We start from the raw sequence: 15,326 nt of genomic DNA, 5'->3' as shown, positions 1-15,326 counted from the left end.
TAAAAAAAACTGAAAAAAATTGAATAGAGTACAGTGAGCAATGGTATATTTTCAAGCAGCCTAACATATATGGAATTGGAGTTCCACAAAAGGAAGGAGGGCAACAGAAAAATATTCAAGGAAATAATGGCTTAAATTTTCTTTTCCCAAATTTAATGAAAACTATAAAACTCTCAAATTTAAGAAGCTCAGTGAATCTCAAACAGAAGAAATGTGACAAAAACTACTCTAATACACATCATAATCAATTGCTTTAGACAAATTATAAAGAGGGTGGTGGTTTGGGGAGGAATAACATAACACATAGAGAACATAGATAAGAATGACAGCAGACTTCTCATTGAAAACTATACAAGTCATAAGATAGTGGAGTAACATCTTTAAAGTACTGCAAGGAAAAAAAATCTATCAACCTAGAATTCTATATCCAGTGAAAATATTTTTCAAAAACAAAGGTGACATAAAGGCTTTTTCAGTTATATAAAACCTGAAAGAATTAATCCCCAGAAGACCAATACTACAAGAAATGTTTAGTGATGTCCTTTAGGCAGTCAGAAAATGATGCCAGATGGAAATCTGGATTTATGCAGAGGAGTGAAGAGCACTAGAAATGGCAAATATGTGGGTAAATATATAAGAATTTTTCCTTCTTATTTCAATCTGTCTAAAAGTTAATTGACTGTTTAAAGGAAAGATAATAACATTGTATTGTGGGGTTTAAAATTATACATAGAAATAAAATATATGACAATAATAGCACAAAGACTGAGAGAGGGGAAATGTAAGTATACTGTTATAAGGTTCTTTTTTTTTTAAATTATTAACACTTTTTAAATTACTATTTATTTATTTATTTATTTTTGGGCTGTGTTGGGTCTTCATTTCTGTGCGAGGGCTTCCTCTAGCTGCGGCAAGCGGGGGCCACTCCTCATCGTGGTGTGCAGGCCTCTCACTATCGTGGCCTCTCTTGTTGCGGAGCACAGGCTCCAGACGCGCAGGCTCAGTAGTTGTGGCTCACGGGCCTAGTTGCTCCGCGGCATGTGGGATCTTCCCAGACCAGGGCTCGAGCCCGTGTCCCCTGCATTAGCAGGCAGATTCTCAACCACTGTGCCACCAGGGAAGCCTGTTATAAGGTTCTTATACTACAAGAAGTGGTATAATATTCCTTAAAGGTAGACTGTGATAAGATTAAAATATATGCTAAAACCCTAAAGCAACCACTTAATAAAAAAATGTCAAAGAGGTTTAGCTGATAAGCCAATAAAGGACATAAAACAGAATCATAAAATATACTCTAGTAATTTTTTAAAAGGCCGAAAAAGAAGAAACACAAAAAAAACATATGAGACAAATATAAAACAAATAGCAAGATAGAAGATTTATTCCTGATCATACTAATAATTACATTAAATTTAAATGGTCTAAAGACTCCAATTACAAGGTTGAGATTGTCAGATTGTATAAAAAAGCAAGATCCAACTATATGCTGTCACAAGCAGTACTTCTTTTGTTTTCTGACATTTGTTGTAAGGAAAAAAAAGACTGACATTTTAAAATAGCCTGCTCAAAAGAAACTGATTTCACTCTCAGAACTTCATTTTACTCCCAAATATCAATGTCATTAATAAGCCCAATATATTTAATTCATTGAAACAAATATATATATATACATATATATATATATTACACTATAACTACAAATTTATTTAATACATTATTACAATAATTTGGGGTTCAATTAGCATGCAAATATTTTTAAGAATTCATAGATAGAACACTTTATGAGTATTGAAGTTGCTTCCCCTGCCTTTAGGCAATCCATTCTAAACTTTCTCAGGCAGGAGTACCTACTCCTCTAGTCAGGAACAAAACAAATTTTCACAGTTTTATTACAATGAACTGTTAAAATGAAGAATGATAAGTATTAATATCCTACTTTGGAAAATGTCTAGGAAAGATTATGCTATAACCTTTTCCTAGTAACCTACTCCAAAATTTAATCTCTTTGGGGGAAAAAAGTGTTTATTTGCATTCATTTTAAGTTGTTTAGTCTACTATTTCCCAAAATATTTTCCTCAGTAAACTAGTTTTTAAAGATGCCAATTGGTATTACTAGAAGAAAATAAAGATGGGAAGGGATTGTAGTCAAATAAATTTAGAAATTCTGTGCTGTGTAGAGAATACAAAGATAAATAAGAAAGAGTCCTTGTCTTTATGAAGTTTATAGTCTGGTAGACCAGAGGCTATTACTGTTCCATATGCCCTTAAAATGAATGCATATTCTGCTCTGAGGTGGAGCATTCTACAAATGAGTTCAAGTTGGTTGATAGTGTTGTTCAGGTTTTCTATATCCATACTGATTTTTCTGCCTACTTGTCCTCTCAAATATTGACAGGGGATATTGAAATCTGTAACTTTAATTGTGAACTCTGTCTGTTTCTCCTTATAGTCCTATAGGTTGTTGTACCATGTATTTTGAAGCTATGTTATTAAAACATTTAGGATTGTTATGTCCTCTAGATGAACTGAACCCTTTATCATTATAAAATGACCCTCTTTATCTCTGGCAGAATTCCTTGCCCTGAAATCTACTCTGTCTGATATTAATGTAGCCACTCCGGATTTCTTTTGATTAGTGTTATCACAATATATCTTTTTCCATCCTTTTAAACAAAAGCTATTGCTAAGAAGAGAATCAATATTTCATGCAGAATAAATCTAATCATTTCTCACCCTGAGTATATCTTTTTTTTTTGTTTAATTCAGACCTGCCAACTTTTTATAAATGCAGCAGTTGACTCTCCTGCAATTGATTATCACATATCTCTAGCCCAGAGTGCTTTGCAAATCTGTCTGACACATCCTGAGCTACAGAATGAAATTTGCTGTCAGCTCATTAAACAGACAAGACGGAGACAGCCACAGAATCAACCAGGACCACTGCAGGTATCTGTTGATACATACACATGCAATTTTCAATGATGTTGTTTTCCTGATAGTAAGAATAATACATATTCAATACAGACATTTGGAAAATTACAAAAAGTATGAAATGGAAAAACAGGTATTAATATTTTTATGTATATCCTTTCAGTTTCTATATTTATATGTAAATGTGTATGTGTATATCTTTATGCACTCACAGTTTTTCACATTACTAGAGTTACAGTATGCATACTACTTTTAAAAAAGTATAGAACATAATCATTTCCCCTGTAGCCTTCAACAGTCTACAAAACATTAATACTAGTTGCATTAATAGCAATTACTATACATTTAGGTTTTTCCAATTATTTTTCCTATAATAAGTACCACTACAGTAGACATCTTGGAACCTAAATTTTGTGTGCAAGTCCAGTGAATTTCATTGAGTCACTTCTAGAATTTTCCTATATCTTCAACAATGTTCAGTGTAATTCTTTTAATTTCTTTCCAGGTTAAAAAATAGTATTTCACTATTGACTTTGGATGCAATTTCCTTAATTATTAGTGCAGTTGAATTTATTTTCAGGGGGTTTTTGGTCACTTGTGTTTACTCTTTAATGAATGCCTCTTTTAATCTTTGCTTACTGACTCCCTGTCAACTACAGGATAAAACAGAAATTTCTTACCCTAGCCTGTAAGACTCTCAGGGGTGGATCCAGGTTTTGTGGGACTTGAAGCTTATGCAGTGAATACTCTCCAAGAAAAAAGAGTACAAAATACATTACTTTTACACATTTTAAAGGAACGTATGACCATGTCATATGACTATGACAGCTCATCGGGCCTGTCCCAGGGACTTGGAGGGGATCTGTGCATGAGAGGGGTTCTGAAGCTTAAGCTTTATGTGAATCAAGGGCCCTTCATAGTCTGGCTCCAGTGGCCTCCTCTTTCTCCACTTCATTTTGTACTTCCTGCCTCCAGTGTACAGTGAATGAATAAACTCTCCCCATTCTTCAAACACACCCTGCCTTTGCATTATCCTTCACCTTGCACCTGGCATTATTCCTGTTACCTGGATCCCTCTGCTTTCTTCCTACCTGTGACTTCACCGTCCATCCCAAGCAACATCTCTCCCATATATTCCTTCCTGACTTCCGCAACAGTAAGTCATTCCCTCCATTGGTTATACTTAAAAAATATTACAATGTATTAGCGATGTTATATTATAAATTACTGTTTCAGTATATAATGTCTTCTCCTGGACTGTAGGTTCTTCAAGGGCAGGGCCTTTGCCCCTTCTCCTTTTTTATATGACATTTAAAAAATTATTGAAGTTATACTTGCTTAATTAAAAAAATTAAGAGAGAAAATAGAATATAGTCCAGAGCAAGAGAAGAATAAAAATCACATACAATTCTATTACCTAGACATACCTCTGTTAATATTTTTGTACTTGCCCCTTATTTAGGTATGTATGTATGTATGGGTAGATTGGTTTTGCTTTTTGTATAAATAATTTTTTTTACTATTTTTCAATCTGCCCTTTTTCAGTGCCATTACTTATATTTCAATGAATGAGTTAATACATAAATGAACAAAAAGCAACAGTTTCCCTAATCTTTGGGTGTGATATCAAAAAGGACTACCATATCATGTCTTCTGGTACCTCAGTTGTAGACAACAATATATACAACTAGATGGATTATGGTTCTGACCCAATATGAAGCTTTTATGTTTTTATGTATTATAAACGCTCTAAGCAGATAATGTATATATGGAAAAAGCAAAAACACTGTGGGGTCAAGTAAGACTGTCATCATCCCTTTGCTCTCACAGCCTCTGTCAGTCACACTCGCCCTGACTTGGATCTCTGACGACCACATGGTGTCTGACCTGTGATGCTTCTCTTTGCCCAGGGCTGGCAGCTCTTAGCGCTCTGTGTTGGGCTCTTCCTTCCCCATCACCCTTTCCTGTGGCTCCTCAGGCTCCACCTAAAGAGGAACGCAGATTCCAGGTATGCAGAATTCTAGCCAGCTAAACCATTTATGTGGCCTCTGAGTGGTCTACAATAAATCAAAGTTATTTAGTAACCTGCCAGGTACATTTGTGGAAGAATGTGTGAAACAAATGTTGGTACAGGAAGCCTTTGGTTATCATTTATGTGGAGCTGGGAAAATACTTCCTTTGTTATGTTAAATCTCTTATGGAAGATTACAGTGAAAGCTTGAAAAACTGACAAAGAATATTTTAAGTGAAAAGTCTATGTACATTTCAAGTATGAATGTCTTATCATTAGTGGGTGTTCATTCAATAAAAGCAACTATTTTGTTTCCTTATTTTTCCTATTACTATTTTCTTCACATTGAATTCTTTTATGTAGAAGACTTCTCTGATGGTCTTCCCACCTTTTATAATTGTATGTATTTGAATTACTTCAGAATTTTTACTCCTTTGAAAAGGGCTCATAAAATTCAGCTGTCAGAGTGGCTTTCTTACAGTGGGACCCAGGGCACCCAGCCAAGGGTTATCAGGATCATTTTGTCCAAGAGGTTCATATTAGGTTGTTTAAATAGACTCTGGGATTCAAACAAACAAACAAATGATGAATCAAAAAACAACTTGGAAGCAGTAGGAAAATATACTCCAGCTCATAATATGTTTTGGAGACTCTGTCCTCAAGGTCATGTGATTTCAATTGCAGTCACTGAGGACCCCCTACCCCTGCCAGACAAAGGTGACATTTTAAAGTCTACCTAGAAGGCACTGGAATAAAAATTTATTTAGAGATGTTATCAACCTGATTTTATAAACAGAATAAAAATTATATATAACAAATGAGGGCAAATAAGATCTCTATCCAGCTTTTACTGGATTTATTTACTCCAGCGGTTTTGTTTAATGTTTAACATTTTTAAAGAAGTGCATGTTTTGTAAAAACGGAAAAATATTTTTATTTTTGTTTAAAGATATTTTCTTACCTTGCTTAGCAGGAATGGCATTAACCTCTATGTTCTTCAAAAGAGAACTCCCCTCATCATGCACTTCTTAAGTTATCCTGCACTAGTCTTCATACAGTTATTTTCTTTATATTTGTTAATATAATCACTGTATATTGACCATAAAACGTCTGGTAATTTTAAATTTATTTTGTGACTATAATAATACAATAACAATGAAGATTGTTTTGTGGGGAAGTCTGGTTTAGTCAGTGGCAAAAGTAAAGACACTAGAATTTGAGAAAAGTGACAGCAGTTAACATCACTCAAAAAGAAAAATTACTGTCAACATTAGCATAATACATTATAATATTGTACACCAAGGAAAGCTTTCTTAGTGGTTTCATATATATAAAAGGTTGTCTTAATTAAATTTGTTCTTAGGCTTTATCTTAAGTTTTGTATTATAGGACAGAATTTGGAAAATATGCCATTTATTGCCAGCGATGTGTAGAAAGAACGCAACAGAATGGAGATCGAGAAGCAAGACCCTCAAGAATGGAAATTCTTTCCACCCTTCTTCGAAACCCGTATCATCATTCTTTGCCCTTCAGTATCCCCGTACACTTCATGAACGGGATATATCAGGTAGATTAGACTTTCTACCCAATGAAAACATGCTTAGTCTAGAATTCTAAGTGCACTCTGTGGAATTGGGAAGTGAGACTGTCTCCCTATTTCTGTCAGCTCCTGGCAGTGATAAATATGCAAATGTATTAGACCTTCTGTCAGGACAGCTGAGTTGTGAAACAGTTTTGCTAAAAAGGATTCACACTAAAATATCCATAATTGAACCAAATAAGGGAGGAGTTTCACTACCATTATAATTCCGATGGAGAAAAACAAAAAGGTTGAGGCCTTTCCCCACCTGGGTACCAGCTAGGTGAGGAAATAATTACTAACATGTGGGACATGTACAGGTTTAGTCTCTTTAAAGTCTCCAGATCTCAGGAATTATCTGGGAAAACTGTCCAAGCCCTCCCAACTCAGATCTAAATGCTTGCTTATTAACTCAAGCAAACATGTTCCAAAGCTAGCAATTAGTCTTTGTAGCTCTAAGCCTTTTATCACGGAATTCAGATACTTAACTGCATATTAAAGAAACAAAAATTAAATGCTTAAAAATGTTCATTTGTTTGTGTATTCCTTGTTTATTTTTTTCCCTTTGCTTAAAGATTACATATTGTACTGTAGTTCTTGGTTTACTTCTAATGGGCAGGCATAATATCTCTGCAAGATGTTTGCAGCTGTCAAATGATCTTTCTATTTTGAATTCATGTCTGTTGGCCGGAGCCAAGATTTCTGAATTCTTACATCAAGCTAATGACTAAGATGACATTAAATTTCTCCAGCGGAGCTTTGAAAAAAAAGTGAAAACACCTAGATAAATATATGTTATCATTAATCATGAATCAAGATTGCCCTGTTTCCCCACTGAAATCTAAGTTTGAAATGTGTGTACCTTTTTATTAAGAGAACGACTTTGTTATTTCTGTTTAGGTAGTTGGATTTGATGCATCCACCACAGTGGAAGAATTTTTGAATACTCTGAACCAGGATACAGGGATGAGGAGGCCAGCACAGTCTGGATTTGCATTGTTCACAGATGATCCTTCTGGCAGGGATTTAGAGCATTGTCTTCAAGGAAACATCAAGGTAAAACCAACTCCTTTTAAGGAGGCAGACCCAGAAAACAGCAAAGAAGCTACTCTGCTATTTGCAAAAAGTTTAGCTCAAGAATTTTCCAAAAATTTAAGCAATCTAATTTTCATAATAAAAAAAAATATTGCAGGACTTTGTTGAAGCCGTAGAATTCTTAATACAATCTGCACACACACATAACTCCATGTTAAAGAGAGAAAGAGGATTAATAATCGTAATAATACCCTAAATATTAGGGTAAAAAGAGTGGAGGTGTGGAAGGTCTAATAAAATGGCTTTCCATTTTATTCATTCACTCAGCAGTATTCATGGAACTATTTATTGTGTTCCAGGAGCTGGTCCAGACCCTGTGGGTAATATAAAGAAGGTCGAGAAATTGTCCCTGCACACAGTGAACTTCTAATTTGCTTAAGAAAGAGTAGCCTTATACACTGATAACCTTAAATCTGAAAGTGATAAATATATTAAGAGTGAGGTGAGCATTCTGCAAAGGGAGAGATTAAGTTCAGATTGGAAATTAGGGAAGAGCTCAACTGGTCTTTGAGGGATTGGTAGAATACGGACCTGTGGAAATAAAGAAGAGATTCCAGACATAAGGAAAATCATGAGCAAAGACAGAGAATTGGAAGATTCTTTAAAAATGTTTTCTAGGTCATAGTAAAATAACTGTAATAAAGTTTCCATCTAGCGATGGCAACAATTAAAAATATAGAATATAGAACCATAAGGAACCTTAGAGAAATAACCCACTTATTTTGCAAATGAGGAAACTGAAGCCCAGAGTGAAAAATGATTTATGGCAAATCAAACAGCTAGAACCAGGTCTGGACCCTCTTACTTGATGTGGTCCTTCATTGCTCTTGGGAATAAGTACCTTGTTATGGAGTAAAGGTATTTCTATGATTTGGAGATTAAAGAATTGGGGCAAAGCAAGGGACACACCCATGAGTTTAGAACATACGAAATATCAGTACTTTCATCTAACTCCCAAAAGCCTAGCTCCACTTGCAAAACGATCTGTTGGGTCTCCATGGGGTTCCACAGACTATGTTAAAGCTCATACTTAGTTCCTTAGGAGTACTGGTCAGAAGATAGGATTTCCACCTCACTCCACCCAACCCCTGCCTTATTTCTTCAGCTGCCTTTTGAGACATCTAGATAAATGAATGTCTTTTTCTTCTCAGCTCCAAGTATATCCTGTTTAGATCAGCAATTCCGAATGTAAATTTTTGAGACAGACATTCCTTGAGCACTGTTAATAATTAGTCAAGAAGATAAGCTGGTATTTTTGGTTGACTTGAGCTGAGTAAATATTAGGGGCTTTGGTGAATAACTGCTTACCCCATAATTCTGAAAACTGTTATTTATAATTCTCAAATGACCAGTTTAAAAAAAAAAAACAACATTTATTTGGTTCCTGAAGAATTTTTGTTCTTTATCAAAAATCTTAACATTATATTTCAGATTTCTTTGGTATAACTTCAGTTATTCCAATCTTTATAAACTCAGAAGGTGGAAAGTTGCTTCTTCAGTGACTAAATCACGAAAAATTCCTGGAATCTTCTTGTTTCCAGTCTCATGCAGTCCTTCATTAAGATTCCTTTTTGAGTAAAAAATTCATGGCCATAGTCCAAAGTTAATGTGTGTCCAAAAGGATAACAGGACCAAAGAGTGATTTATAATTAAATTCTAAACTCAGAGCTGCAGGAGCTTAAAACAGAAAGCATCAGTCCATTTGGTTTGATCACATTAATTGAAAAATTTCAGTCTATAGACATGCTTGTCTTCAAAAAATACCCAATGTGAAAAATAGTATGAATCTCCATTTTCCACTTCCCTTCTAGATTTGTGACATTATCTCTAAATGGGAACAGGCTTCCAAAGAACAGCAGCCCGGGAAATGGGAAGGTACGAGAACTGTTCGTCTCACTTATAAAAACAGGTGTGTAATGCCATCGCCAAGTGCCAAAGTGGGAGTATACATCTATGTTCAAATCATGCACCTATAATTTAGTTTCCTATTGAATAGCCTTAAAAGTTATATTTATTTATATGTTTTCTTATAAATGGTAACTGTTTCTGTAGGAAGAGGAAGAAACTCACATAAATTTTTTTCTCTAATTCTAGTTTGTTAATGTTATGAATAATTATATTTTATAAAAATATGCACTTGGACAAAGATTAGAAGAAAACTATAGGAAAATAGAGCTGCTCTCTTAGGGTAGTTGATATAATTTTTCACTTTCAAAATTTCCTTTAACACAATTATTACATTTTTTCATAAGACTGAATACTCAAATACCCTACTACAGATTGGTAGTAAGAAATATTTGTTTACCCAAGTCTTTTAGAAGTGATATATTCATATCCATTCATTCTTATTCTTTCATATTCTCTCTTCCTCTGTATTTATTGAGCTTCAACTATAAGCCCGGCACTTAGCTAGGTGCTCTGGATAAAATGATAATAAAAACAGACACAATCCCGATCTTTTGGAATTTACAGGCTAGTGAGGAAGACGGTTGCTAATTTTACAATGACTCTAATGAGTATATAATAACATATTAAGTTCTCTGAAAGAAAAGAGCATGGTTCTGTGAGAGCACATGACAAGAATCCTGACCTAGCCTGGAGACTTTGGGAGTCTTCTTTAAGGAAATGATGCTTATGCCCACGTGAGAAGGGCGCTGAGAGTGGAAATGGATAGAAAAGGATGTTCAAAGCCTGTAGAAGGAGGCTGCGCAGTGTTTCAGGAACTGGGAAAAAGCTGGTGCGGCTGGAGCACTCTTTCTCAACTGATACAATTTTAAAAGACTTTGGCAAATGGTCAGAAACCAGCTTTTCTTTCTTTCTTTTTTTTTTTTAAAGATGCTCAGAAAGGTTTTTTTTTTTTTAGCAAGCATCTGCCTTTTTTTTTTTAATTAATTAATTAATGTATTTATTTATTTTTATTTTTGGCTGTGTTGGGTCTTCGTTTCTGTGCGAGGGCTTTCTCTAGTTGTGGCGAGTGGGGGCCACTCTTCATCGCGGTGCGCGGGCCTCTCACTGTTGCGGCCTCTCTTGTTGCGGAGCACAGGCTCCAGACGCGCAGGCTCAGTAGCTGTGGCTCACTGGCCCAGTTGCCCCGCGGCATGTGGGATCTTCCCAGACCAGGGCTCGAACCTGTATCCCCTGCATTGGCAGGCAGATTCTCAACCGCTGCGCCACCAGGGAAGCCCCCTCTTTTTCTTTTTTCTTTTTCTTTTTTTTTTTAATATCTTCTTTTCTTCCATGTATTAGTAGAAGGTGGTATTTAATAAAGAGTGTTCACTGACCAGGTTATATTAACTGTACAACAACAGCAAAAAAACTAAAAAAAGTATTTTCTTGTTTTATTTGACTCTTATATCCCATAAAATAAGGAATCTAAAATATCAGACCAAGATCCTGGTAGAATTATTGGTGAAGTTTTGACTTCTTTCAGAAGCCTACTATTGGAATATGTTCATAGACCTGAAATTGGGATATGAGAAGTAAGGGTACTATATAACATAAAGAATGTAACAGCCTTTGATCCAGTTCAGGATTTCTTTTTCTGATACTTTATCCCACAGAAATACCCACATAAGTGGGCAAGAATATTCCAGTATTCTTTATAACAGTGAAAAATAAGTGTTGCAGGGGGGACTTAAGTTTATCAATAGGGGAACAGTTAAATAAATGTTGTGCATTCATATTGTGGATTCCTTTTACACACTCAGACACTAAAGGGTCACCACTGTTTGAACAGACTCCTTTTATCCGAATAAATGGTGGTTTTGAGCCACTAGAGCTTCTCTGTTCCAGGGGTTCATGAGCTGAGGTGATTCGCAGGAGTTCTGGGTAACAAGAAGGTACCTGTCAAGCTTTGGTATCTAAGGTTTTAAAATCTCATATTCGTAGAGATAAGCAGCATTACTTAGATACTAGAAATCTAATAGGCTGTACTCCCAGAGGAACCTGTCTCCACTGATGGCAGTCTTCATCTGTGGCCCTTTGGTGACTGGCAAGAACAGCAGCTGGAAGACGTGGACCTTCCAGATGATTATTTTAGTTTTGTGATCGCTGGAGCAGTGGTTCTCAAAGTGTGGGCCCTGGATCTGCAGCTTCAGTATCACATGGAAACATGTTGAAATGCAAGTTATTTGGCCCCATATCAGACCTACTGAGTCAGAATGTCTGGGGATAAGGCCCAGGAGTCTGTTTTAACAACTCTTCAGGTGATTCTTACTCATGCTAAGTTTTGAGAAGCACTGGTCCAGAGGTCCATATTGCTGCCTGTGTCTTTTGTGGAAGGAAGCCAGCTCCTGGACCTGACCTGCCATATATCTTTATGTGGAAGAGGTTCAGGAATTCTCATTTGGTTTTCTTGGCACTAAATGGAATTACGTCCATGTCTAAGACTATTCCTAACACTGCATAGCTTATGAATGCTGAATACATACTGATTTTGACTGTGATGGCCACAGTTGGAACCAAAATTAAATGGATGAAATGGAGAAAAATGGTCTGAAAGACATAAGAATACTGTGCCAAGTCTAGCAAACACCACCAGGAAGGACAAAGACAGTCATGAATAACACAACACCTTGTTAACAACAACAACAAAGCTTTATGACAATATCTTTGACATCAGAAAAAAACAACTCGATTATAACGTTTAATTTTTAACAGAAGTCAAATGGCTGGATAGCCACAGCTATGAGAAAGTACTGTTTCTAAATGTGGTCGTGATTTGCACATGTGTAAAATAGCTTAGACAATGAGCCCTAATTTCCAGTGACACAGTTAGGAGGGGAGCTGGCTGTGACCTATCATGCAGCTGCGGACTTGATTCTTCATCTGTCAGGCAGCACTGTAATAAGCAAAACTAAAGCACCAGCTCTCTTTATCACGGAATTTTTGCTTCTATTTAGTAAGTTATGGAATTTTAATTACTTAGATCTAGGGGTTAAGGATCTAATTAATAGGTTTTGAACTTGTTCTCATAGAAAACCATTTGGTAACTAATGTTTAAATTCTATTCATATTTAAGCCACTTATTTAATTTGGTGTCTTACTGTCTATTTGAAATTGCAAAATCAAAGCGTGTTTTTAGCAAAACAAAACTGGCAAGAGTCTTTCTCTACAGAGAACAACTCTTCCTTCTCCCCGCTTTGAAACGAAAGATTATGTTCAATAATTCTTTGTTATTGTTTTCTGGAACATAGTTTAACATTCGCATCTCTGCCACCTTTAGCTGACTGTAAGAGCACCCATATATCCATTGGATCCTAAGCCAAGAAGCCTCTTAACAGGTCACCTAGTTTATCCCATTTCTTCCAGCTGTGTTCACACCAAAAAAAAAAAAAAAAAAAAAAATTCTAGTATGAAGAGACTCTTGTGATTCTAAAGACCTCTAGAGAAGACTCATCATCATAATAATAGTAATAATAATAACTACCACCAATATTTATTGAGCACTTACTACATGCCAGGCCCTATGCTGAGCTGTTTATATGCATCATCTCATTTAATCCTAACAACACCTCGAGGTAGGTGTTATCATTAATCTCCATCTTACAGATGAGGAAACTGAAGCTTTAGAGAGTTAACTCATTTACCCAAGGCTACAGAAGGGATTTTTCAGGGTTTTTTGGCAAATAGTTTCCATATTTAACAATTCTCACCACCATTCATTTATCCATTCATGCCGTAAACATTTGTCCAGTGTCTGCCTGTGCCAGGCCTTGTTGAAGCCCTAGAGATTCAAAGGTGAATAGAATTTTCCTACCCTCTAGAAATCTTACAGTGTATAGGGAGAGACAGACATGAATTCTTAGCAATGTGATTAATGCTGTAACAGTGACAGTATAGCAGAGTAGTGAAGAACATGGGCTCTGGAGAGAAACTGCCGGGTTAGAATCCTGGCTCCCCCACTCACTCTGTGACCTTGAACAAGTCACTCACCATCTCTGTGCCTCAGGTCCCTCTACGTGAAGTGGAGATGAAAACAGTACCTACCTTTAGGGTTGCCTGAGGGACTGAATGTTGGCAAATGTAAAGCACTTGGATCAGAGCCTAACACATAGTAGATACCCCAGCGATATTCGCTCTTATTGTGAATATAGCACGTCCATTTACAGGCTGTTGTGGGAACAGAGAGGAAGGCTTCGCAGAGTGGTGACTTCTGAGCACAGGATTTGTGGTAGACATAGAGGCCGGAGGAGAACAGGGAAGCGGCGTCACAATTGCAGATTGCGTAGTGTTATCAGCAGAGCATGGCGGACAGAGGAAGGAAGGAAGGTAAATGGAGAGTGAAGGCACGCTGCTTCCTCAGTAAGTTTACGTGATGATGAGAAAGGCGACAGTAGGAAATAAATGCTCTGAGGACTGAAATACGGAGCCGGTCGGAGGCGAGCAAAAGGATTACCCGGCAGTGGCGAGAGCTCTGCTGAACTTGGAGCAGTGTGTTTGCTGATACTGGTCCACATAGTGGCGTGATTTCCATCCCACAGTGTTCAGCTTCCTGGATGTCAAGTGACGAGGTGGGCATTTGGGAATGCCCCTGCCTTCCAACGTGTGCCCTCTCTGCTGTGACAGAAGCCCCTTTCTCTGCGTCAGGCCCCTTTAGGATTGGAGAGCAACTGGAAGCTGGTCATATTGGGAGAGACTCAGATCATGTAACCCCGGCACCTTTCCTGTTCAAGATCTGTGGATTTGATTTTCTGACTTCTTGATCATTTTCGTGACTCTTGAGTTCCTCTCCACATTCTCTCCAAATCCCTATATAGCTGTTGGAGCCCAAACTGTTCCATTAGGGGCTTGAGCATGTGATTCCTACAGGTTGTGTTCCTATATGTGTGTCTGGAATTGTTTTTCTCTTTTGTGCCTATAGTGCTTCATTTTCCCTTCCCAGGTGCAGTCTTACTGGCATGCCAGAAATGATAGAAAATGCACTTTAGCTCTTCTTGCCTGTAGCCATTTGAACTACAGGTTCTTTTTTCCCTCCTAGCTGTATTACTAATTCAAACTTTTACTAAGAACCTTCCAGTGGTTAACACTTAGCTAAAAAAAACTCTAGGGCATTATAGTGATGAATAAGACATAGTTCTTAACTTCAAGTGGAGAAAATAAGCTAAGTACAAAAACGTTCACATGCCAGAAAGGGAGGGCTTTCATCTTAAACTTTATTCTCTTTATTTTATATCCCTTTGCTAACACCATTTTGAATTTAGAATCGATTTCTATTGCCCAGCCATATTCTCCTACCAGTTAACAATTTGCCATCATGCAGTCACAGATAATTATTTTATCAAGAAACCACTCTGAATGATGGCCCAGGCCAGTGATTCTTAAGCTGGCGTGAACGGAAAGAATAATCAGAATGATGGGGAGGAAGAGCTTTTCAAAGTACACCCCCCGTGCTTCCCCCAAGATTCTGACCTGCTGCCCTCTCATTCCTTGCTATTTGAGGTAATTACCACGAAAGATTCCGTAACTGATGATAGGGTGTCCTCTCCCTATCATCAAGTGGATAGGGGAAAAAAGGCTGGAAATCCAGTTATAGCTAATTGAGCACACACTTAACAAATGCCAGATCTAAATCTCTGTTTTCCTGCCGCTGTGTTGTCATGACAATATTAAGGTATGTCACGGTGCTGCTTACCCACCCCACTGTCACAGCATTTACAGCGTGTACAGTGCTCTGTGCCTGCCCTGCAGCCTGGAATCAGAGCCCCAGAA

General features: G+C 37.0%; 1 protein-coding gene across 1 annotated transcript in view; it reads left to right on the top strand.

Moving 5' to 3' along the window:
• The window catches only part of PLEKHH2 (pleckstrin homology, MyTH4 and FERM domain containing H2), a 111,987-nt gene that overhangs the window by 84,659 nt on the left and 12,002 nt on the right, over nucleotides 1-15,326 (top strand). Inside the window, exons 20-24 of the mRNA XM_036874029.1 lie at nucleotides 2,767-2,946; nucleotides 4,842-4,939; nucleotides 6,332-6,509; nucleotides 7,422-7,577; nucleotides 9,428-9,525. Of these exons, the coding sequence (XP_036729924.1) occupies nucleotides 2,767-2,946; nucleotides 4,842-4,939; nucleotides 6,332-6,509; nucleotides 7,422-7,577; nucleotides 9,428-9,525 (710 nt within the window). The remainder of the gene's footprint in view (nucleotides 1-2,766; nucleotides 2,947-4,841; nucleotides 4,940-6,331; nucleotides 6,510-7,421; nucleotides 7,578-9,427; nucleotides 9,526-15,326) is intronic.

This window comes from Balaenoptera musculus, chromosome 13, assembly GCF_009873245.2.
Source record: "Balaenoptera musculus isolate JJ_BM4_2016_0621 chromosome 13, mBalMus1.pri.v3, whole genome shotgun sequence".
NCBI lineage: Eukaryota > Metazoa > Chordata > Mammalia > Artiodactyla > Balaenopteridae > Balaenoptera > Balaenoptera musculus.
Note: the sequence above shows the minus strand (reverse complement) of the source record. Positions and strands in the feature narration are given on the sequence as shown.